Below are 24,509 nucleotides of genomic sequence, written 5' to 3' on the forward strand. Positions count from 1 at the left end.
TGATAACACCTATTCGAAAAGGTGATATCACTCATTTGAATAGGTGATATCACCAAATGGGAATAAATAGTAAAACGGTGCCCCATAGGTCCCAAGTTGTGGATTTTGGGTTTGTCACTGATCAAAAAACAAAATGGCTGACAGGCGGCCATCTTGGATTTCGCCAATGAAAATTTGTTATCACTATTTCTTGAGAAATGCTGTATGGATATTTCACAATTATTAACCTTCATATTTTGATACATTGTTCCTTGGTTACGTTGGCCAACTTTGGCCAATTGTTGTACCTGCTGCCCCCATTGCATGACTGTAAGAGGTGATTCAGTTTGGAAGTTTATCTTTTCTCTTCTTTCTAGTTACTTAATTTTTCCTAATGTCTTCCTTGACACTGCCTCATTTTTACCTTTAGTTGAGCATTAGCCCTTGTAAGGACTTAGGCTTTCATTGGGTTCTGTCCCGGGGCTGGTCGAGACACTGGAGTCTTTAAAAATGGCAGTTGCTACTCCTGCTAACGCTCAGCATTTAGGGAGTGGGACTACTCCCAACTATAATGTTCAAGGATAAAATGACGAGAAACTTATGTAGGTGCTGTGTAAACAGAACAAGAAAATAGCTAGAGACCTTTTAAGCTATTGCTGAAGCAGGATGGGACGAATGGTTGACCTGTTGTCAGTATAATGGGACCAGATGGGGTGTACTGGTGGGTGTCTTCGGCAGTATGCCGGAGCAAATCTGTTAACATTTGTTGCAGTTATTGCAAGGAAATTGCAGAAAACAACGTTTTTAGTAAATCACGGGGCCGTTAATATTAGTTCATCAAACAAAGTCCAGCAAGAGTGGCAATCAAACCCAATTGTTACCATGTTGGAGAATACATGTATCTGTTAATGTTTGTTGTAGTTATCACATGGAAATGAAGCATGACAGATGGATGGATGGACAGATGGACAAAATTAATATAGGGATGACAAAAAGGCTGACAGACAGCCATCTTGGATTTTGTCAATGAAAATTTGTTATCTTTATATCTTCAGAAGTACTGAAGTATTTTAGAAACTTGTGTGTAGATTCCCCTTTGTCCATAAAGTTGAGCCGCTTCAATTTTAGTCTGATGTGGAAAACGAAATGACATCTTGGATTTCCACAATTGAAATAAGGTAGATTGAGATAAGTAGATTCCCCTTGATCTGTAGATGTGCCAATACAATTTAAGGGTCTGATCAGAAAAACATAATGGCCTTTTAGACACTAATAGGAAGTAATTTAAAGATTATATTGAGAAAATATTGTTTCAAGATTCGCATGTGATGTACATATGTACCTTGAAAAAAGCAAAAGAAACTTGGTAGCCCTTCCACTGCTGGCTTTAAATCATGACACTGTGTCTCTTTGATTAATGGGAAAAGTTGTGAAAATATATTTTAGGAACACATCTGACCTTTGACCTTAAAAGAAGGTTATTAAAGGTCAATTTGATTTATCTAAAAAACACTTTGTAGCCCTTCATCATACCATGCTACTGGCGTTATATCATGACCCTGGGTCTGTTGACATTTAGATCACAACTGACCTTTTAACTCCAAAGGTCATCATCATTTATTTGAACAAATTATCTACCCCTTCATCTCGGCATGTTACTGGCCAACTAGAATGACCCTGTACCTCTTGGTACTTGAAAAGAAGTTGTTTCAATATTTTAACACATTTGATCCTCGACTTTGAAAGCAGTTTATTGTCATTAATATGGACAAGCTTGGTAGTCCTTCATTCCAGCACAATACTCGACATATACCATGACCTTAGGTCTCTTGATTTAATGGGAACAAGTCATTTTAATATTCCTTTGAACCTTCGACCTTGAAAATAGACAAGGTTGCTAAGTCCTTCATCCTAGTATACTACTAGTCCAATATCATGAACCTGTGTCTCTGGTTATCAAAACTCATTTGCCTTTTGGGCAAGTGAGCTAAAAATCTACAAATAATTGGAGTTCCCCATTGATCTATCAAAATCGAACTCCATACCATTTCCTAAAGGAAATTCCTTCAGTCTGAAAAAGATCACTTTAACTGACTGCAAATACAAAACTGATGTCCATACCATTTATTTAAGGTCCTTTCGAATAATAAAACTGCTGTTAAGTGCTTTATTATATCAATTTTTAGTGACCTTATTAATATATATTTCTCAATGCGACTTTGTTCTAAAATTTAAACTGTTTGCTACTCTAGAATTAAGTAATTATACATGTATTACCAAAGTGTTTTTCACTTCCACATTCTGTACACATTTCCTGTCTCATGTTTTTTTCTTAATATTAAGTACAAAAATAAAACAAAGAAAAGGAGTTGTTTAGCTGTAGGTAATATTTATTAGCCAGATGTCACAACCCCTGGAAGATAGTCTGTGGTGTAAATTTACTCTTGTATATCCGACAAGCTACACATACAAAACAATTTTCAGTGCAGGGTTGTTGCAATACAGTACAATCTTTTGCAGCATGAAAATGACTAGATGAGATTTAATGCTTAAACAAGATCCTCAAACACAGTGAAATACAAAGCAGATTTTTTGGATTTGGAGAAATCACAGGTTTTACCTTTACAAGATTATAGGACAAAAACATTCACAAGAACTTTTTGAACAACTTTTCAAACAGGTACCTTAACATATGGGTATGTACAAAGTGTTGCTTAAATGGATTTCTGTCTTTCTGCTTCTCTTTACGACACACAAAACTTCTTTTAAATGATGCAAGTTCCATTAACTATGATACAATTTATCAAGTCAATAGTCTATGTACCATTTCTTGTGAATCAAACATATTTCATTACAAAATATTTTAAGATATGTGTAAAAGATTGAATTAACTGAATTTGTACAAAACTTGATACTGTTGATAATGAAAGTATCATTGTGAACTTTTCTTATTTTCATATTGCAAGATTTGTGAAGAATAGTCAGTTTTTGAGGATAACTATTATTTTTTTGTGTATACAAAATGACTGGCAAAATATTTGTACCCTTCAATGAAATTCAGAAAAGAAAAACATAAATTCTTCATTCAAAGATCAAAACTCACTAAAAACACCAATTTGTATTTCTTGATACGTATTCACTTTTTGAACTTCATAACAGATATAGAAGTGTTTATAATATACTAAATGGCATCAAAACTCTACAGATATGTACTAAATATATACCTGAAAATGAAATTTTCTCTATTAAAAACACTAAACATGTTAAATGTTTTTTTTAGTAAAACAGGTAACTTCCTTAATATTTGATTAAATTAAAATTGCTACTTTTAGACTCTAAAACTGGAAATTCTCAACAGCATAACTTTTTTCACAGTATGATGAATCATAGGTGAGTACAATAAGCCTCAATGTAACTTTAAATACATGTATCTTCCTTTAGACACACAGGGACTTGGCTCAAATTCCCAACCCAATGTCCATATATACATGTATTATTATAGTATATATATATACACCGTATATATATATACATAATGGAGTGTGGGCTGGAAATTTGTCCCCAAGTCTCTGTGTTTAGACAACATTTTATACATATGTACCAGTGAACAAGATAAATAAAACATATTTTCACCTTTGATCAGATTTCACCTCTCCTCCCTCACCCAGTCTGTCTTATCTCACTGATACCCCGCTACATTTCTTTCTCCCTCTCTTTACATATTTCTCTCAGTTAACACTTGCATTCATTGGCTCAATACAACTCATTCAACAATAAATATATCTAGAAGAAAAAACAGTTAATGTATTAATACAGGGAAGGCAAAATGTTTTTATAAGATCTGAAGCAAGTAGGTACTGAACTGCACAATTTATATTTGGCCTCTAGAACCACTATCAATGCAGATAATAACAAATGTGGACCTGTTTACATAAACAGGAATAATGAACCCTCCCTAGAAAGTGCCTTCCACACAAAGTGTAGTGAATATCTATAAACTTCCAATAACTATCAACATTTTTTAACATGTCTATGAATCCTTTTTGAAACTTAATAGCTATTCAGTTTATGTATCATAATGCATTAATTGTATTAATTTACAAAAAAAAAGAGAGAAAATGAAGGTTCTGTTATCAACTACAGGTATTTGGCCCAAATTGACAATTCGTGGTCTAAATGTGTATGCATTACAAGTACATGATTACATATGCATGGACCTTGTATTGCGAATTTGTGCCAATTCCCTGTGCATTTAAGTAAGGCAACAATCCTTAACTTAGTTCCTGTGATAAGTTTAAAGATGCTATGGCAGGACTGGTATTAGATACACTTACTCTATCAAATGTATTTAACATGTTCCATTATATTCCGCACCAAATATTAGCCAATCACTCGCCTGATACAAATAGCTCATCCAGTCTCCATGATGACAAAATAATGAAGTATATATGACGTCAGTGCCTGGATAATATATATTTGTGAGTCTATAGTAATGACGATCAGCTTTCTTACACGTCAGTATATTACAATGTGTCAATTTTATATCCAAGTTGAATTTCAACAGTACTGTACATATCATAGGAATACCTATGTTGGAATTCAACAAGGACATATATACCTCAAACAAATACATACTGTCATTTATACTGGGTCTCATTTAGGATTAGTTTGTACAAATGTATGCCAACACAGGCTTTCTCTTCAACAAAATATGATGTGCTGACTTAATTAAGTCACCATCATGGTGATACTATAATAAGTCACCATGGTGACAACAAAATAAATCACCTCTGTGATGAACTTGGCAATGAATTTGATACACAATATAGGTATTGTTACTTTGACAAGGAATGTACATATGCCATCACAGACTGTACAAAACCTAACACATGTCTTTATAACAAATCCTAATAAAAATTAGCCCCAAAAAAGTACACCAAAAACATCAATAGCAGTTCTGATCAATATCAAAAGCACAGAATTACAAGATTTTCTTACTGAACAGTTACAGTACAGATCGTGCATGCCAGGGAGAATCCATCTTTTGTATCGGAAGTTAAAGAACTGTGACAACTGTATATAAGCAGTTAAACTACACTTGCAGGAAATTTTGTTTAAAGCTGATAAGCACCACATCAATAAAAACAAAATTTATATCAAAGAAAATCTTCAAACATTAAATATTGTTTAAAATTTTGATATTTATACATCTACCTTAATCGACATCTAAATTTCAAGATGTCTTAGTAATCATAAGGAAAATCAATTCACACTAAAAATTGAATCCCTGCTATTTGTGAATGCTCTTGACTTTAAAAAGAAAACTATCTTCTCCCCAGTTATATACGATTATCAATAGGTACTGATGCCAATAACGATAAAACAGCAGGCACAACAAATATATAATATAGAGATATTTGGAGAGGAAACTTTCTTTTCCATCAAGTAATTTTATATCTGTTTCCAAGTTAAACCTACAAAATCCTAGATACATCAGCACTCCTACAAGATATTTCTTAATGTCACAGATCACAGAACAATGCATACCAGGAAACAATCACATAAATAATAGGCTTATTGTAGCATATTAAAGGCAGAAAGAAAAGTCAAAACATTGCATAAATAATATCACGCATACAACAGCAAGGATATCTCTATCATATCCTCAGACATGTTTGTAAACACCTGTCTCTTGTTATGATAACTGAAGGTGTATTCTGACAATATTACCAAGTATATAATATATTTTTCCAATGATTAGTTTTTAAATATCTAATATGTTTTCACATTACCATTACTGAAAAAAACTGCCCATTTCCATAATTATTTGCTACTTGGGTAGTTGGTCCTTTCTAGTGATGAGAATGTAATGCTCCTTTACCGGGTATATTCCTGATTCAACCTTTGTATAAACATTTTCTTGTTCTCCTAGACAGCACAAATGAGAAATGCCCCTTCCTGACTCAATAAATTATTACCATTTCTTGGAGATTTCAAATAGTTTCCCAAATTGTATTGTACCACATCTTAACTGAATTATCAAATATAATCAGTAAAAGATCGAAAATATAGAAGCAAATTTTAGTTGTATTGAGAGCTACAGAGTAGCTGAAAGTTACAGCCCTTTAACATTTACAAGGCATGAACAAATACGGAAGAAATTAACATTTAAAAGGATATTGGTAAAATAAAACTTGAAAATGTATTTTTGCTATAACATAAAAATTGCATCTAATGAGTTATATTTTGTGCCATTTTGTTGATATTTGAAATGGTAAGAATATTGCAGTCACAGTTAGTAGTGATCATAACTCATTTGGCTGGATTTTTAACACAGGGAACAGTAGCGAATAATTCAATTATAAACCTTCACATTAAATAAACCGTATTTACTTATTATGTTTAGGTTGGTAATTCACTATCGTTCCCTGTGATTTTAACGTTGATATAGACTTTTATCTGATGTATTGAGGGGTTACACATAACAAAATACATATCAAAACATTTAACTACAACTGGATATCAGTTTACCGACACATGATGTTCCCATGTGAGGAATATACACAAATGATTAATATGTTGATTGCACATTTCTCCCTGAAGTCTACCAGACTCCACAGAACTAGTTCAGTCACTTGTAGATACAAGTTTACTGTAGTCTCACACATAGCATTCATTGCAACAGTGCTACTTATAAAGGCATTGTCCCCAAGTCTCGTCTGTAGCGCATGGCTAGTTTAAAATAACATTATACAAGTGAGGTGTGTAAATTTTATATCACTTTTGGTATTTGTTAAGCACAAGAATGTCCTTGTGAAATCTGTTTCTTGTCATTCATAGCATAGCACTCTGAGAATTCTTTGAAAAATGTTGACAGCTGTGACATATTGCTGCTTGTTTGACTGGACTAACTCTGTCTTTTCCAGAAAAGCAACCTTTGGAGATGAAAACACAGTCAAAAAAACTTGTTTTCACTGATATTATCCAATGTTTCTAATAATGACACATGTATGTATCCGAGATCTTCTACAACATGTTTCAGTGTTGGCTTGCAGTGTTGTAGCATACTCTGATGGTTAAGGTATGCTAGCAGGACAACGGGAATCCTTGAGAGTCACGTAGCTTGCGGGTACTGTCAAGGGGACTGAGATTAAAGCCTTTGTTCTGCATCATGGACTGGAGCTCGCTGTCTTCTTCTCGCTCTCTATAAACAAAGAAATCAAGTTAATAATTTGGGATATTGTTGTAAGAATATTACATCAATGCTGATGCCTGTTCCTTGTTCAAATTTCACCAACAAAACTTGACATTAAATATTACTTACAAACATTTGGTTAACAAAAAAGCTATTATTATCCACCCCATACTGTACGAAAAACATTTCAACACAATTTAGGAATACCGTAAGCCATGTTTATATTTAAAATTTACATTCAAATGTTATTAGATTAAATACACATACACATGTATCTTAATGCTCTCAAGTGTTTTCATGTAAAATACCTTTGGAATGACAGACAAAACAAATGTTGATTTTTTCAAAGGCAGGTGTCAGCCATTCTTACTCAAAAGTATTATAAGATGGGAATTTCAATATTTTTTTTTTTCTAATATATTTACCATTATTCATCGAATGAGGACTGTCAAACATGACAAGAGGAGGTTTCACAAAAATAGTAACGGTAACCTTGACTTTAGAACCTTGAAACACAATCTCATCAGGTGTTCTCATGCATGACCTTTGTGCATAGTTTGATCAAAATCCCTTAAGAAATTAAGTTGCTTGCAAGATTTGGGAGATAATCTTGACCTTGTAACAAAGAAACACAACCTACACTGAGGTTCTTTCAATAATTATTGAACTTTGTATAAAGGTTATCAGCAGTTCTGGGTGTTAAATCTCACTGTATCATTATAAACTGTGTTCTATTGAAACTTTATAAGGAACACTCTCACCTCTAACAGATACCAAGCACATCATACAAATGTTATATACCACATATTTAACCTTTTTTGATTTGACAGCACAAAATGGCATTCATTATTTTCTGACATGCTCAATTTTAATCTCATTGCAATCATGCAAACACTCCACTCCCCATGCAAAATCACATTCTGCAACAAGGCATGCCTTTGTATGTAAAGCATGTCGGTGATATGAGCGAGGTTTTACAAAAACGTAACCTCTTTCCAATGGGTAGGAATAACATTCCTTCAGGCATTTACACTCTGGGTGCTAGGGAAGTATGGGGAAAACTATGAAATCTGGTGACACAACTTTTGTGGATAAGAAATTAATCTAGAAGAATGTCTCTCTTTTTGGACCTTACTAATAGAAAGCATATAAGAAAATGAACAAGTTAATCTGTGGAAAACCAAATATGCCAATCAAAATCCTGAACACCTAAAGCATGATATACCTATATTAGTATTCCTTTGCCTGAAGCAATATTTGGTAAACATCATACCTTATTTCCATGATTTATTTAAAAAATATGACAATTATGAATTAAAATTAGTCTGTCTTATATATTCTAAGTATTTCATACCATAAATAACCGAAATACTGAAATTGTTTCCTTCGTTTTCTTTTAGGGTAAACTTGAGAGGACAAGGGTACAGGTGGCTGCAAACACTATACAGCTTACAGTCAATAAGACAAATGGGTCAGAGTTTAAAACAACTGAACTTAGAGGAATAACATTGTCTATTAAGGAGTAAAACACAATACACATTACCTAAACCACACAAATGATTTACCTTCAAGATAATCCAGGATTTACTCTCACTAATTAAACTCATTAATGTTTCCATCCTGATGAACAAAGCGCAGGTCACACTTCTAAAAGCCAAACTTCAACACCAAACCAACATTCTTTTGAGCAAATCTCACACCTTAGCAATGGTACCAGCGGACCAGTCAGAATATGCAAATCTGGATACTAATAACACCTTAACGAGTAGGTCACACCTGTATAGGTGATCATCATTCTACCTGAGTCTGTCCTCCTCCAACATGGCGACAAGATTGTTGCGTTCCTCCACGACTTGGAGAAGTTCGTCCAGAATTCGCTTCTCCTCTGCAGCTTGTTCCTGGGTTTTAACTATATCTGAAAGTGAATGGCGTTGTTCTGGGTTATAGGGCATGCAGATTACTGAAATACAGAGGCCTATGTACCCAATATTGAGAGACTGTGAGCTAGTAGGTAATCAGAGGGACAAGTCTACAACACAGCCACATGCTACTTTGTTAAGGGACTAAACTCAAACAGTACAGCCCAAACCTATTATACCGTGACCAGCTCTCAGAACACCTACACGATAAACAGGATCAGATACTAAGGAAATCTCCATTCCTTTTCTCAACAGATTTAACATTTTGAACGAGTCATCATATATCCAAACCAATTAAAGTTGATTTTCTAATGCTTCATATTTTCAACTTCCCGTATACAATGTAGCAGTACACATCTTTCAAGACATGGTGTATTTTATTTTTTATTATTACAATTTGAATTACTATAGCCCAAGTTTTCTCTGGCCCTGTCACCATGTCTGGTCCAGACATGGTGACAGGGCCAGAGAAAACTCGGGCTAGAATTACTGTAGAATTTGTTTTTCTTCCCTTTTTATGTTGTTTTTCATTGAATGAACAGGAATGCAGCCCTCTTTATTTTAACCACTCCATAAGATGAATATCAATACAATCTCATGTACCTGACAGTGTGTATTGTCTTCAGTCATAAAATCTACCAGTACTAGCTATATATAGCTAGTGGATCAGTGGTCACAGATAACAGGTAGAATATTCCGAAACCATGATTGCTTTTGTACTAAAAATCAAAATTCCCTTTCACCAAAAAATAAATAAAACCAAAAAACAAATTTTGCAGTGAAGTACACTGTTTGATAGTTTGACCCGACAAGGTAGCATGCTTATATTAAACATCTAGCTAGCACATGGGCAAAATCTCCATAATTACGCAAACAACAACAGTTTTCCAGTGTAAAATGATATGAATGAAAGGAATGATAAGCATGATAATGATTGAGATATTGAATGTTTAAAATATTTTGTCAATGAATTAAATGAAACACAATATTTTGTATACCTAATAACAACATTTTAGAGCTCTTCTAATCAAGATAAATTACTTTTCTGAGTAAATGTTGAGTAAGAAATGATTTCTATGTTAATTTAATGAATGTACTCCCCATTGACATCTTGTTCAACCAAGCAACTTTTAGCGTGGAAACTATCTTAATCGACATACATGTACATACTGAGAAACAACTTTATATCACAATATCCCTAATTTGGAATCTACATAATTTGAAATGGAATATATCATAGCTATAAATAAAGCATTTACATCATTGTTGAAGTTTTAAAAGTAAAATTTATGACAAGTCACCAGCAATTCCTAAAATAATAGTTTTTTGTGATTTGCTTGGTTAAACAAAGATTTACCATACCAATTATCCAAAACTAAATATGACTGTGTTATTAAATCCTTAATTATATAAATGATAAATATGTACATATTTCCTAATACTAATCCCAGTCCTGGCTACCAAGACAGCCACCTAATGCAATACACCAAATAGAAAATATTTAAAGTTATATATTAATAACTTTTTTTTTTTTTCCAGTTTTAAAGAAGTTTGTATATACACGTATTATTCTTAAAATTAAGTTTTGAAAGTATTATCTGACCCCAAATTTGATTCCATGATATTTATGTGCACAACTGTCATTATGGCAGGTACTACATGTATATATTTTTCATTACTTGAAGAAAATGCTGAATTTGGAGCCAGATACTACAAAGGTGGATCCAAGGTCATTGTATCCAGAAGGGAGGTCTCACACAGATGTATACGGGGAAAACTTGTGATCGTTATACAAGATCAAGTGAAAATACAATTTGTTAGGTGTTAAAGACAGGAAGTAACTCATGATGGAGGGGAGATAACCACTGACATGTTAACACGAAACTAGGACCACCACACACATGGCTACACAAAAACAGTGCTGGGATACCTAATATAGCAAAATCTCGAAACATCTCAGATAGGCTCCGCTCTCCAACATCGTAAAGCAAAAAGTCTGAAAAATCCCGCCAAATTGTCAAAAAAAAAAACTGAAACTACTTCTTAATGCCAGCTAAGAATTTACTTCATTTTACAAGAATATATTTGCAAAGAATACAAATGATAATTTCAAAACTTTAAAGTCAAATGATTTCATAAATAAGTAAATTTTGTGAAAAGAACAAACCTGATAATGACTTAACTTTTTCTTATTACCTAGTTAACAGAAAATTTTCATCAGTGACTAATATCATTAAGTAGAATGTTTGGGGAGAAACAAAACAGTTTCATAAAACCTAATTCTAATGAGAGTTTTTCATGATACAAAATTAATGTACTTTAAATTTTACCAGTTTATGAAGGATTAAGGAAAGCTCTTGGTAACTTAAATACAGAGGGTCGGGGAAATCCAAGACAAACATGATATTCCTCACATGGAATACAATAGCTATTCTAGGTCAATGACACATGCAACATACAATCAGATGACATGGTATGTTCTACATCTACACAAATCACACACTTCCAAATCATATATAGTTCAATCTCTAAACTGCTCAAATGTCCATAAAGCTGAAGGATGTATATCTGGACAAACAGCCTCTTAAGCCATATAGCAAAAGCTTTCAAATGCTCATACATTTGTATTATCATGATGAATGAAATGAAAATGTCTTATGATGAAGATAACATATAAATTCTAACATCAATCACACAACTTGCAAGTTTTTAAGCAAGAAATCAAGCAACACGTACTAGATCTAATTGGTACAAACCATTTCCATGTGTGTTGTCTCATTAACATCTAGTCACTTTGTACCAAATCTTCCAGGTACATCCCCATTCTAAATAATATTTTTTAGCCTGAATTCCACACCCAAAAGGAAACCATCAGTAGACAAATCAATTAAAATATCCCAGTAAAATCTAAAACTCTGTGGTCATCTTTTCCCCTCTTTAAAGAAACCTATTCAATCTCTGGTCTCCCTCTACTGCCCCACTGTCCTGGACTACACTTACTGTCCATTGCCATTCTCTCTCTGAGTCTCTGTTCTAATCGACCATGCCTGTCCTCAAGTTCCATATATTGTGCACTGAAAGTGAAAGGTACTCATATAAAGTGATGTTAACCAAGACCATTTTATAAGTTGAACAAAAACTGCTTTTGGTCGCTCTTCTATAGCAAATGTATTATAAGTAAATTTTCTATTTATGTTTTCATTTCTTTGCCTAGTATCTTTGATGCCATCAACTGTGCCCCAATCTGATTTGTTTGGGTTTTCTTTTACTTTATTTTTTATTTACATTTTCTTGCCTTTTGAACAACCAGGGTTATTTTTGAGGCAGTCTCAAGGTAGTAGCTGGTGGCTACCTCATTGAATAACATACAAGGTCCATTGTATGCCATCCATAGAAATAAGGGTAAAGTGTCTTGTTCAAGGACACAATCAAAATAAAAGGTGATGGAAAAACTATGGGACTAAGAATCCTCTGTTAGAGCTTATCATAAATATTTAATACATCTTCTTACAATTGTGAAAGAACAGCCATCTTCAATTTCAATATTTAAAGATTGATGGGACTTTTGGACTTAATGGTCCCTTTGCAAAAACACTAAAAATATTCATTATATATCTATATTCTGATAAAATTTCCCCAAAGCTTTTCAATACCCCACTCCATAATTTAATGAGCTCAGCTGTACTTACTTGACCATCAATTCAGATTCATATCGGACTAGTGCATTCTTTTCGTACACCAAATTAAACCATTCCTGCATCAATTCCTTCTCTTCTCGTTCGGCATCTAGAAAACAAGTCAAGTACATGTATATAATTACTCGGGTAATCATACATCTAGATAACTCATTTGTTTGATCTAAGTATATAATTACTTGGGTAATCATACATCTAGATAACTCATTTGTTTGATCCAAGTATATAATTACTCGGGTAATCATACATCTAGGTAACTCATTTGTTTGATCCAAGTATATAATTACTCGGGTAATCATACATCTAGATAACTCATTTGTTTGATCTAAGTATATAATTACTCGGGTAATCATACATCTAGATAACTCATTTGTTTGATCTAAGTACATAATTACTCGGGTAATCATACGTCTAGATAACTCATTTGTTTGATCTAAGTATATAATTACTCGGGTAATCATACGTCTAGATAACTCATTTGTTTGATCTAAGTATATAATTACTCGGGTAATCATACGTCTAGATAACTCATTTGCTTGATCTCTATGTTTGTATCTCTCCACTATAAACTTTACTCCTCAGATTAGACTTATTTGATATAGTGCTCTATCTAACAAGAACATGCCACAATAAGACATTTGATAATACAATGGTAATATACAATTCATACGTTAAATGCATAAACGAACACAGTGTACTTTCAGGATTGATCAGGTGCTAATTACCTGGCCCATCCCCTCGAAGAGCCTTCTCTATAGAGACACCCCGCTCCTCTAGCTCCCTCTGTTTGACATCCACTTCCTCAAGCTGTCTTTGGATCTCCTGGGCCATCCTCAGGCGCTTCTGTTCACGCTGCTTCAGCTGTTTTTTTGCAGCTGACTGTACACGACGGGCAATCTTCACATTTACCTCGTCTTCTGACATCGTCCTTCGGTCCTGAAACAATATTGGAAGTCTATTAGTCAATATAATATATCTAGGTATGTGAAGAATATCTTAAGAATATGGTCATCAAATCAATAACTTATCTCTTCATCAAAACTGGACATTGTAATATAAGATATACATGTATCTGTTTTTCTGTGGTAAATTCATGCATTAAATAAATATGAAAATCAATATTTCAGATTCATTGATTTCATTTTAGTCTTACTTAAATAATTACTTTGTAACAGATTTGAGAAATTAAATCAACCTTATTCCATTCTACTGTGGAAAGTTTGAAAAAGCTCCATCTCACAATACAAATAGTGGCAGTCACAATATTCCTTAATTTTTATTAATAATAACAAGCTTCACTTACCCTTGATCGCCTAGACAGTGTGGTTTCAACAGACACGTGACTTTCATCAGAATCAGAAAACTCTTCCACTGAAACATTAATATTGATGAATGTATATTTTGTATATCCATTGACATATTATTTTTGATAAAATGTGTCATCTTGCATTGACAAAGGAAAATATAATAGGAATTATAATTTCAAGTTGAATGTGACTTAAACAGAACAAAACCATGTGAACATTTTTGTATGCTTAACAGGGTATATGAAATATAGTGTATATATTGTAATGATGAAATATTTCTTCAGATAAAGTACATCAATTCATCCTAGTAATAATGCAATAATGATGTAACAATGCAAGGTTGGCCTAATGAAAATATATCTTCAATCTTTATAGTTTACATGATTATGTACATCTACTCAAAATAATCAACATTTCAATCAAATATTTACACACAGGATTTCATTTTGAGGGGGAAAAAATTAAAAATGTAATAAGTATACAACAAATAATAAAATGTTAACCTGAGAAGTTCTGATATCAAAATGTCCCAAGATTACTTACAATCAGCCCTTGGAGCCACAGTCCTTCGGACAGCATGGCCCGGGCGTCGTCCTGTAGGAGTCCCCTTTTGTCCAAACATGGACCCCACAATCTTTAAGTCCTGCATGCCCTCACTCAGGCCCTTGTCTAAAGCATCCCCTTCAGATTTATGAGGTTTTTTCTTCTTTTTATCAGATTTAAGTGTCTTTTTCACTTTCTTTTCAGTTTTTTCATCAAGAGTATCATTTGATGAAGACCTTTTGTCCTTAAAATCTTTGTTTTTTTCCTTGCCTGGCCTTAACATCTGAAGAAGTGATTTGCGTTTCTTGTTTGTTGATTTGGTTTCAGTATCTGACCTATCCGAACTTTTACCATTGGTACTGTTGTCTAAATTTTCATTCTTTTTTCCTTTGGAAAACTTTGGTAGTTGGACTACCTCACCATTTGGAGTAGAATGCAGCACTTTTGACTTATGATTATCATCACTGTCTGAGAAGACCTGATCACTAGTGCTAGGGGTGGTGCTGTTGCCACGATGATACCGATGACCTTTATGACCCGCTACTGGGGTATAGCCCATGTTTGCTAACCCTAACTCCTCATCACTTTTCAGTCTTGCCTTCTCTCGAGCCTTTTCACGTGCCTTGTCCATATCTGTGCGCTTGAGTTGTCGTATGTGATCAATCGTTGGCACAGCTGGAGTGCTCTCCCCTTGATTGGGAGGCATAGGCAGTAATCGTTTTCTAATGTCACGTTGCGGACTTGGACGTTTCAAGGCTGGGGCTGGCTTACTCTTTACAGAGGTAGCTGGTGTGTAGAAATTGTCATAGTGTGGATCTTCTTCGCTGTCATCTGCAAATGGAATGTCATCCACCATGTGCTCTCCTACACTCACACGTGGTTTGTTTATCTCTTCCTTCATCTGATTTTTCAGTCTTGAATCTATACCAATTTTCTTTTTCCTGCCCCCTGCCTCTTCATTTTGACTTGAACTGTCCTCGTAGCTGCTGACAGCCCGTAGTTTGCTATGATCTACTGACACTCTCATCTTTTTCTCCTTAGATTTTGGTACTCTGTCTTTATCGCCACTCGCTGATGAAGAAGATGTGTAGTTGTTCCTAGAACTATCTGTAGAAACTGACCTGTGTTTGAACTTCATTTCTGGACTAGAAGAACTCTCTTTTCCACTAGTTGTACTGTCACCACTTGTCATAGTTGAGGTAGGAGAACCTATTTTCTTTTTCATGAACTTGCTCTGAAACCCTTGCTGAGCTACTTTACTGGTGAGGTTACTAATATCAGGCAGTTGTCTCCCCGTGGATGGACGTCGCTCCGTTCCCGAGTCACCACCAGACTCGGTACTGTTCTGACGCTTTGTAAGTGACTTGGAAGAGGATTTCACATTTTCATCATTATCTACAGGGGGTAGGGGAGGGAGGGGACGCCAAGCACTACCGTCACTGTTCGTTTTTGTTATATTATTATTACACACAGCATCAGGAGATAACTCTGTTGAATTCTCATTTGCAGATGAATACTTGTCACTAATATTAGCACTTTTATCACTCGCACTTGCATTAGGTGTTGCATAGAAACTTTTGTCTTTGTCTACAAATGAATTTTCGAATTCATCCTGTTCTGCATTAAGAGTTTCATCCAGATTATCTTCATCAACATTGTTTCTGGGTGTGGTGCTGTCAGTGTATTCCTCACCCAAAACTTGGCTAAGAGTCAGCTGATAATCTCGTAATAAATCCTCATCTGGTTTTTCATCATTGTCCTCATCTTTAACATATGTCTGATTATGATCCAGCTCAGACGATAGAGAACTCACAGATGACCTACCAGAATGACTAGGGGTGGAGATAGTAAAACTGGAATCTGACCCAACAGAATCACGATATGTTGGGCGCTTCTTCTTTTTCACAGCCCCTTTCCTACCACCTCTTGTCCGTGTAATGAACCTATCATCTACTCTAGTAAAATCCTGCACATTAACTTCAATATCCTCTGCTCTCATGCCCTCTACACTATTTAACACATCCTGTAGCGTGGTACGTCCTGAGGAAGACGAGCCATTCTCACTCATTTGTTGTACACTCTTAAGTACAGCTTGTTCTGTGTCCTCCAACATAGCAATGTCCATCCCTGCTGCTTCATCTTCCTCATCTGCTGAAGACGAGTGAGCTTCCTCCTCATCGGTCTTCAGCAGGTCAGGAACACTTTCACCACTAGCACTAGACTTATGGTCAATGTCAACTAATAATTTCTCCATTTCATATTTCAATGCATCTTTATCATCAGCATCTTCTTCTCCATCCTCCTCATGATCAGAATCAAAGACTTCATCACATTCCTCATCAGTCCTTTGGTCATCAGCATCAGCCCCAGCCACCACTTCCTCTTGTCTTTCTTTGTTTTCATCCTCATCCAATATCTCTGTCTTTATTTGACGATCAGTGGCCTCTGTGTCAGAGGGGATCATATCTGCTGCAGCATGAGGCTGTGTTGTGATCACTTCTTCAGAGTCCTCAGACTTAGGGTTCTTATTGATGTCTTCATTTGTCTTTCCCATACCAAACATCTTCCATGGATCAAGCCTTACCACTTCCGGCGGTGTGGTGAAGAAGTTTGCTCGTCGTGCTTTGCATTCTACACTAGAAATGTCTGGAGGTGGGATGTTGAGCGAAAGTTTTTTGTTGGGTGTAACAGAAGGTGTTGGTTCCACTTCAGCCTCCTCCCATACATCATCCTCCATCTCTGTATCATCATCCTCTTGGTCTGTTTCAAATTCAGAGTCTGTAACATACAAATTTTTTAGCACATGGTAATTAGGTTTAAAAAACAAAAATCCATTAGAGAAAATTAGTACATGTATCTGTAAACTTACAGTTCAACCTAGTAACAACTATGTACAACCTGGAGTGTATTTAAGCATTGAACTGTTACCAAATGGTAGTATACAGTCGATATGAATACAATTTGGGTGACAGATAAATAGAATGTCGCCCGTTAGGGCGACATGAAATATTTATCTGTCACCCAAATTGTATTCATATCGACTGTATACTACCATTTGGTAACAGTTCAATGCTTATATTTACATTCATAATTTTATTTTATTTACTGTAGCTTAAGACGCGTTTAAATTTGCCGCTTCTCCTATCACTGACGTCATCAAGTTCAAATACCGGAACAGCCGAAATTTCCAGAAGGAATAATATAGTCCCTCATGTCGTTAACAATAGCAATCACATGAAATGTTTTTTTGCATAATTTGGCTTTATATTATATTTTATAAACGTTTATAGATATCTTCAAATTGTTCACAATTGCATAATTTCTGATTGTTTAAAAATAAAGCCGTTTTTCGGCGCATGATATACAGTTAACATTTAGAAGTGATGCGGCATTGAATGGGTACTGCACAGGACAGACTCGATTCCTCGGAAACACTTATGTTTCTATCGACTGGATTTACGTTATTTTCAGAGGAATATCATCTCTTAAATTCTAAATGAACGTCGTCTTGACAGTAGGTGAAAACGATTCCAAGGATATTTCATTAGAAACAGAATCCATTCTAACCGGTCACATCAGTGTCGCTAGCTTAGCAGACGATGTTCAACTTCACAGGGGCTCGATTTTGGAGTAAGGTAGGCCTTTGACATCAGTGAATAACCACATAACTATAATTCAGTATGCATACACAACCAGAAACCATGTCGATACTGCCGATTTTTCGCAAGATTTTTTTTTAAAAAGGCTGGACTTTAAATGTTGTCGTGTCTAGCATTTCTGACAATTCGACAACGAGCCCCTGTGTGATGACAGTGACAATTTGATTACTTCCTATAGATCAGGAATAGAGCTTATAATAATTTTGTGTCGAGTCGGTCAACTTCATTTTTTCTATTATTAAATTTTACTCTCATAACTTGCGTTGCTTTTTTTGTGGTGGTTTACGTAGATCAATGCTAGCATTCGAAATCTCTCCTGGCCGAATGTAACTGGGGACCATATTGTTTTGACCAGCAACACCTGGGACTGTATCCCTACTCTGACCGAGTCACTGTAAATTGTAGTATACACTCTGATGAATACAATTTGGTTTACTAACGACATATAGGCAAATGCAACACAGAATGTAAATATAACTTAAGAACTTCCTAATTAGAACATTTCTGAATTCAATAAATTACTCCTGGAGACTTACCTCCCTCCACCTCTGTATCGTCGTCATCATCACTGTCCATGTATTTGACCTTGCCTTCATTATTAACAGCATCAATAAGGTTTTCGTGTGACTTGCGTTTGAGGGTCTCCACTACCTCAAGAGCTTCCTCCAATGTTAAATCCTTCTTGAGGCCAAATGTTTCTTCCATCACCTCTGTTAGCTCGGCATCATCACTCGACCTTGAAAATACAACACAACATGAACTAATGGTAATTCAGAAATATTATTCCACATCCAGCTACAAGTGGCATTTTTTATTATGATATTGTTATATTATATTCATAAATCATAGTGTGAACATATCATTTGATTAAGTATTCCAAAGACTTTAAGAAAAAAAATATGATTTAGTAGCATTCATTTTTCTATGATCGTTTCATACTTTTCTTCAGCAGTTATCAAATTTTTGTCAAGAAGATGGGCTATTCTGGACAAAACTAACTAATATTTTATCAATGGTAGTTACATACTGTATGCTACTTTCAATTTTAATAGTTACATAACAGTTTAATTAAACACTATGACTTACATACGTACTCAGAATTTATCAAAGAGTTTTCACAGAATCATAAAAATTTGGTAATTGACTGTTCAAAAACATAATACAATTTATCAAGTAGAATAACAAATAAAATATTCCAAGCTACCATGAGTTAACAGATAAAGACTATGTTGGTGTCTTAATGTAGTCACAGTGTTCTGGGCTTTTGTGTAACACACACATGCTCCATATGGGGGTACAATACTAAAGTAATACTACAGGTACCATGCACAAAACTCATTTCTGGATTTTCCACTTCTTTAAACTTCAATAAATATGTTAACTATTCAAACAATTGTGACAGCAGTCTGTGTAAATACTGTGACAGATACCATCTTAACTCACTTCTGTCATATTTTTCATCTCCATAAAAATACTTACAAAGGTAATACATGTATTGATTGTGAAGTGCTTCAAAATCAAAACTATTTGTTAAAACAATGGAACTAGATCTAGACTAACATTGGCACAGTGTTCCATGCAAAAGGAGACAATGAAGAGTAAGTTGATAGAAGTCAGATTTCAGTAACAGTTAAGCTGGTCAAACAGGGGGGAGGCACTTGAAGTTAAAAGCAGAAACAAAACAAATCTTACAATTCTACCAAAACTGTCATATTGGAAATATTACATCATGAAATATTTTTACTAATTATGCCTGCATAAAACTAGGTGAAACAATCTTCAATAATGCATGCTTCTCTTATTTAACATGCAAAATTATTTATTTATGTAATTTAAGATCTATATAAACAGTTCTAGTCCTCTGACAGCCCTAATCCCCTCATCAAAGTCACTTTCGCATATATATATATATGATACACTGCCTTACAATTACTTCATCTGAAACTCTTATACAAGAGTACAAGCATTATTGAAAATTGTAATAAACAAAATTAGATACTTACTCAGAAATTACAAATTACCCAGACTAATTATAGGTCGCTTTGTTATTTAAAAATACGTACTTTAACCTAAAATTAGCAATTTGAAATCAAAGCAGACCAGTTTTATGTAACAGATCTATTAATTTGAATTGGGATGAGATTTGAATGCCCAGTTTGAATCCTGCAACAGGGTCATCATTCAGATTTAGTTTTTATGCAAGGTATGTTATAACTGCAGACAAGACTCTTCATCTCTGATCTGTGGCAGAGCAGTAAATAAACCAAAGAAGGAACTCATTCTATTTTATTCTATAAATAACCTCAGTATTGGCTGAAACAGTCAAGATTGATCACTTAAGTAATACATGTACTACAGCCAGTACTGACTAACATTTTTGATGTACTTCAATCAAAACAATGGGTAATTTTCCAATGAAGTTAACTCAATAACAACACATGTCGACAAACTCAACATTTAGAATTATTTCTTGTGAGATTAACTTCATTTTAAAATGGACAAATTAGCTGTCAGAGTGTGAAGTAATAAATAGGAAACTAGTTAAAGAGACTAAATTGAAATGAAAAAAAAAATCACTTATTTAACTATCTCACTTTCTTTCATTTTATAATTTTTATTTATCCGGCAATATGTTTTTTGATTTTTGTTTAGTCTGTCTGCAGTTAGTATAATAATGGCACTTTTAATTTGTCTTAATAACTTATGCAACAAACAATCAAACATCTATTGTAACTAAGGCAAGGCAATTTTGTGCCTACCAGTCACTCAGCATTTCATATAGGTCTCTGAAATCAAAAGTCAGGTCCCTGTGTTACAGTCTGAGATTGAAAAATGGAAATCAAGTCTCTGTTACATGCATCAGATACCAGCCATTTTTAATGAACTTGGTCATATTCTTCCTATGTGCAGCAGAATATGTTGTATATCAGGTGAAATGTAAAATTAAAACACTAATCATATTATGATGGATAAAACTACAACTATAATACTAATGAAATTGACTTCCGACAGACAAAATCACAAAGGTGAAAGAGAATGAAAAGAATTGATAGATAAGTGATTGGTTATCCTGAATTTTACATACCGATAGCTGAGAGGTAATAAATAGAACACAAGAATGTATTTTAGAGTCTAGAAGAAAAAGGTCATGTCAACATAGTTCATACTTTTTATAATAGGATAGGAACATGGAGATTTTGTTATTAATGGATATTACTAGTAGATTTAGGTATCAGTAGAAGATTTGGTCTACTTACATCTTAAAAACATCAAGTCTGAACAAACAAAAAAACTTTTGTTTTCAAATCCGAATCAAGAGAACTTTAAATAGGACAAATATAAAATAAATAGTTACCAGGAATTTATAAACATCTCAACATTGTTCAAGATAAAAGGAAATAAGCAATTATCTTACTTTGTAATGTAACAGGCCTGTTTCTATCACTATAGCATTATATACATACTCGAGATCAGAGTCTGACATATTTTCCTCCTCTTCGTCACTGAGGATGGCTTCGGAGGACATGGAGGCTCGGAGATTGTGTTCCGTTAGCTCCTCCTCAGACTCTTCCTCCTGCAGACCATCAATGCTGTTCTCGAACTCTATCCTCTCTGGTGTTTTCTTGGCCTTCACAAAATCTGCATCTGGCATCAAAGGTGGAGACAGTGGACCTAATAAATAAAATGAAATGTTTGGTGACAAGAAAAAACATAAGGAAAATAATGAAATTGCTTTTTTTCCCTTCAAACCATGATGGTCTCACTGAACAGAACTTCTATAATAGTACTTTGTATCACAAATTCACACCTTTCTTATTAATACCTATTTATATATTTTAATTTATGTCAGTAACTTTTCATGTCATTGATAAAATCAGCTTTAGACATGTATTTCAACATTTATATCTACATGTGAAAAACTTGATATAACAGACACCTTTAGGATTCTGTATTCAATCAATCCATACGAACAACAAAACCAAAGCAAATCTGTTAACAATCTTCATGTTACACACCATGCATTTCATAAAATCCACTATGAAATTAAATATCTTACCTCCATTCTAGTGTTAAATTAATCTTTTACATCCAATTCTATTGGTTCCATTAAAGATCACATTTTACAGAACAATCCACTAATTTCAGACAAGATTTATTTAGCATGAAACAAACAAAATTTCTTGTCATCCCAGTAAGAAATATCACACCTCAAGTTGTGAAGTTTTACGGTCACTTAAATGAATTATGGCCTCATTAACTTTCTTCCCTAGCTAAACAGGTCATTTACGTGAAGGTTACATGGATGGATCCAGAGAAATAATTGGACCATTTTATGACCTGAGATTTAAATATCAATCCCTGCATTTCCAATTTACCTTTATGGTTGAACTTTTATGGTGTTATGAGCCCTATGTTAGCACCTTGCCCTAAACCTAGGACAACCTATACAACTGAATTGTTGTTACATTCAATATCCCCTGACTTTGCAAAATTTCAATTTCACAAGATTTTTAACGGCCTCATTTTACACATCCGTTGTCCTGAATTTAAGTATTGACCACAACAATGAATGGCTTTACTTTCCACCATTGTAAAACCAAAGCAATTAAATCAGAATTTATTTCCCAGCATTTAAGAAATCATTTCCTCTGAGATACTACTAAATTCTTCACTTGCTAAAAACCTCCAAACTTACTTGGTACTTTCTTTGGAGAACCATCAGTTTTCGTACGCTGAGGTGTTGGTGAGTCACTGGTGTCAATTGAAATCTTTGGAATGTTTTCCTGTTGAAAAAAAGTCAACTCGAACTGATATGTGTATTCATAAAATACTTCACCAGTTATACAAACATAAGTAAAGATAAACAATTAATAACTGTGATACATTGTACAACATCTTGAAACAATTCCTTTTAAGTGATAGAGAAAGCAAACCCATAAATGATTATGTTTCTAAAATATTCTCCCGAACTACTTAAGGGATATGATCACTGACCTTGAGACTATCATCTTTGAGCCAAGACCTCTTCCGCCGGCTCCTTACTTGTACCCTAGATTCTGGTCGTTGATGTCGGAAACAGTAGAACTTCACTGTAACACACAGCCAATTTACATAATTAGGTACTGAAACATCTACGATAAAGTACACATCTAAACAAAGAAATTTCATATATGACATTCTTTTACATTTGTTTCTGTTCTTATTTAACCTATTAACTTTATCGACAACACAAGAAGATTTTTCTAACCTATTAACTTTATCGACAACACAAGAAGATTTTTCTAAGTGTAGTTAAAACCAACGAGGCCCTATATGAAACCTACCTTCCCCAGTGTGTGAGCGCTCGTGGCTGTAGTTACTGAGTCGGAGACCAGCAGAGCAGAAGCTACATTTGAGACACTCGCGGTGAAAGAAAATGCCCTCGGCACTCATACGCTCCATCAAATACACCCTCTTCTTACAGAAGTAACAGAACTCACTAGCCTTGGTGGCAGCTAGTAACACACCTGGCTGCTTCTGTTGAATATAAACAATCTCAGATATAAACACTTATTTCCTAAACTTTTCTGCATTCCATCCTAATCAAAACTCTATTGCAAAGGCCATTTAGCTACCGAGAGATTTTCTTGATTAACAATTTAATTTTTTTTGCATAAAAGACATTTTTCATATATTTGAAATAAAATTTATTGGCACAGTTTGTATTTTAGATATAGGACAGATTGTATTATTCAAGATAAAGGATAAAATCACTTTCTAGACCTTTAGTCAGAAATGGTTATTTCTTTTTTCCTGAATATTTATGTTTCTGAAATGATATTTTTTCTATTGACTGTGTATTTGGCAATATAATACTTATCATAAATACACTTGTCTTCTTGGACATCCTCATGGGCAATGACATATATTTATAACAGATTCTGATCTAACTTACCCTTTTTGTGGCTGGTGATGTCTTGACTGGCTCATCCTGCTGACCCTTGAACTTTGACACAAGGATTTCGGCCATGGCGCTGACCTTAACTGCTGCCAAGGACTCTTCTTTCTGTTTGACATTTTCATTTTTGGGCTGGACGGTCAATTTGTTGGCAATCTCATCCATTGGCAGTTTGTTGTATTTTGTCAAATGTATGTCACCATTTGTCTGAAGAAATAAGAAACTCATTTCCAAACAATATTCCCTACATCTCTATGATTGATACACAAAATAC

General features: G+C 34.3%; 1 protein-coding gene across 8 annotated transcripts in view; it reads right to left on the reverse strand.

Moving 5' to 3' along the window:
* Positions 1-2,347: 2,347 nt before the first annotated feature.
* The window catches only part of LOC117327417 (protein-methionine sulfoxide oxidase mical3b-like), a 57,130-nt gene continuing 34,968 nt past the window's right edge, over positions 2,348-24,509 (reverse strand). For 3 of the 8 annotated variants that reach the window (XM_033884370.1, XM_033884371.1, XM_033884372.1), the window contains exons 14-28: positions 24,233-24,442; positions 23,622-23,814; positions 23,293-23,387; positions 22,994-23,081; positions 21,762-21,969; positions 21,057-21,083; positions 18,834-19,033; positions 14,639-17,416; positions 14,092-14,159; positions 13,514-13,724; positions 12,783-12,879; positions 12,094-12,167; positions 11,024-11,089; positions 8,975-9,089; positions 2,348-7,183 (exon numbers count right to left, since the gene is read on the reverse strand). In XM_033884370.1, coding sequence (XP_033740261.1) covers positions 7,066-7,183; positions 8,975-9,089; positions 11,024-11,089; positions 12,094-12,167; positions 12,783-12,879; positions 13,514-13,724; positions 14,092-14,159; positions 14,639-17,416; positions 18,834-19,033; positions 21,057-21,083; positions 21,762-21,969; positions 22,994-23,081; positions 23,293-23,387; positions 23,622-23,814; positions 24,233-24,442 — 4,548 coding nt within the window. In that variant the 3' untranslated portion in view covers positions 2,348-7,065. Of the gene's footprint in view, positions 7,184-8,974; positions 9,090-11,023; positions 11,090-12,093; positions 12,168-12,782; positions 12,880-13,513; positions 13,725-14,091; positions 14,160-14,638; positions 17,417-18,833; positions 19,034-21,056; positions 21,084-21,382; positions 21,389-21,554; positions 21,573-21,761; positions 21,970-22,993; positions 23,082-23,292; positions 23,388-23,621; positions 23,815-24,232; positions 24,443-24,509 lie in introns of all 8 variants that reach the window. The other 5 variants (XM_033884375.1, XM_033884374.1, XM_033884376.1 and 2 more) reach the window with 5 other exon arrangements.

Source organism: Pecten maximus, chromosome 5 (genome assembly GCF_902652985.1).
Source record: "Pecten maximus chromosome 5, xPecMax1.1, whole genome shotgun sequence".
Lineage (NCBI taxonomy): Eukaryota > Metazoa > Mollusca > Bivalvia > Pectinida > Pectinidae > Pecten > Pecten maximus.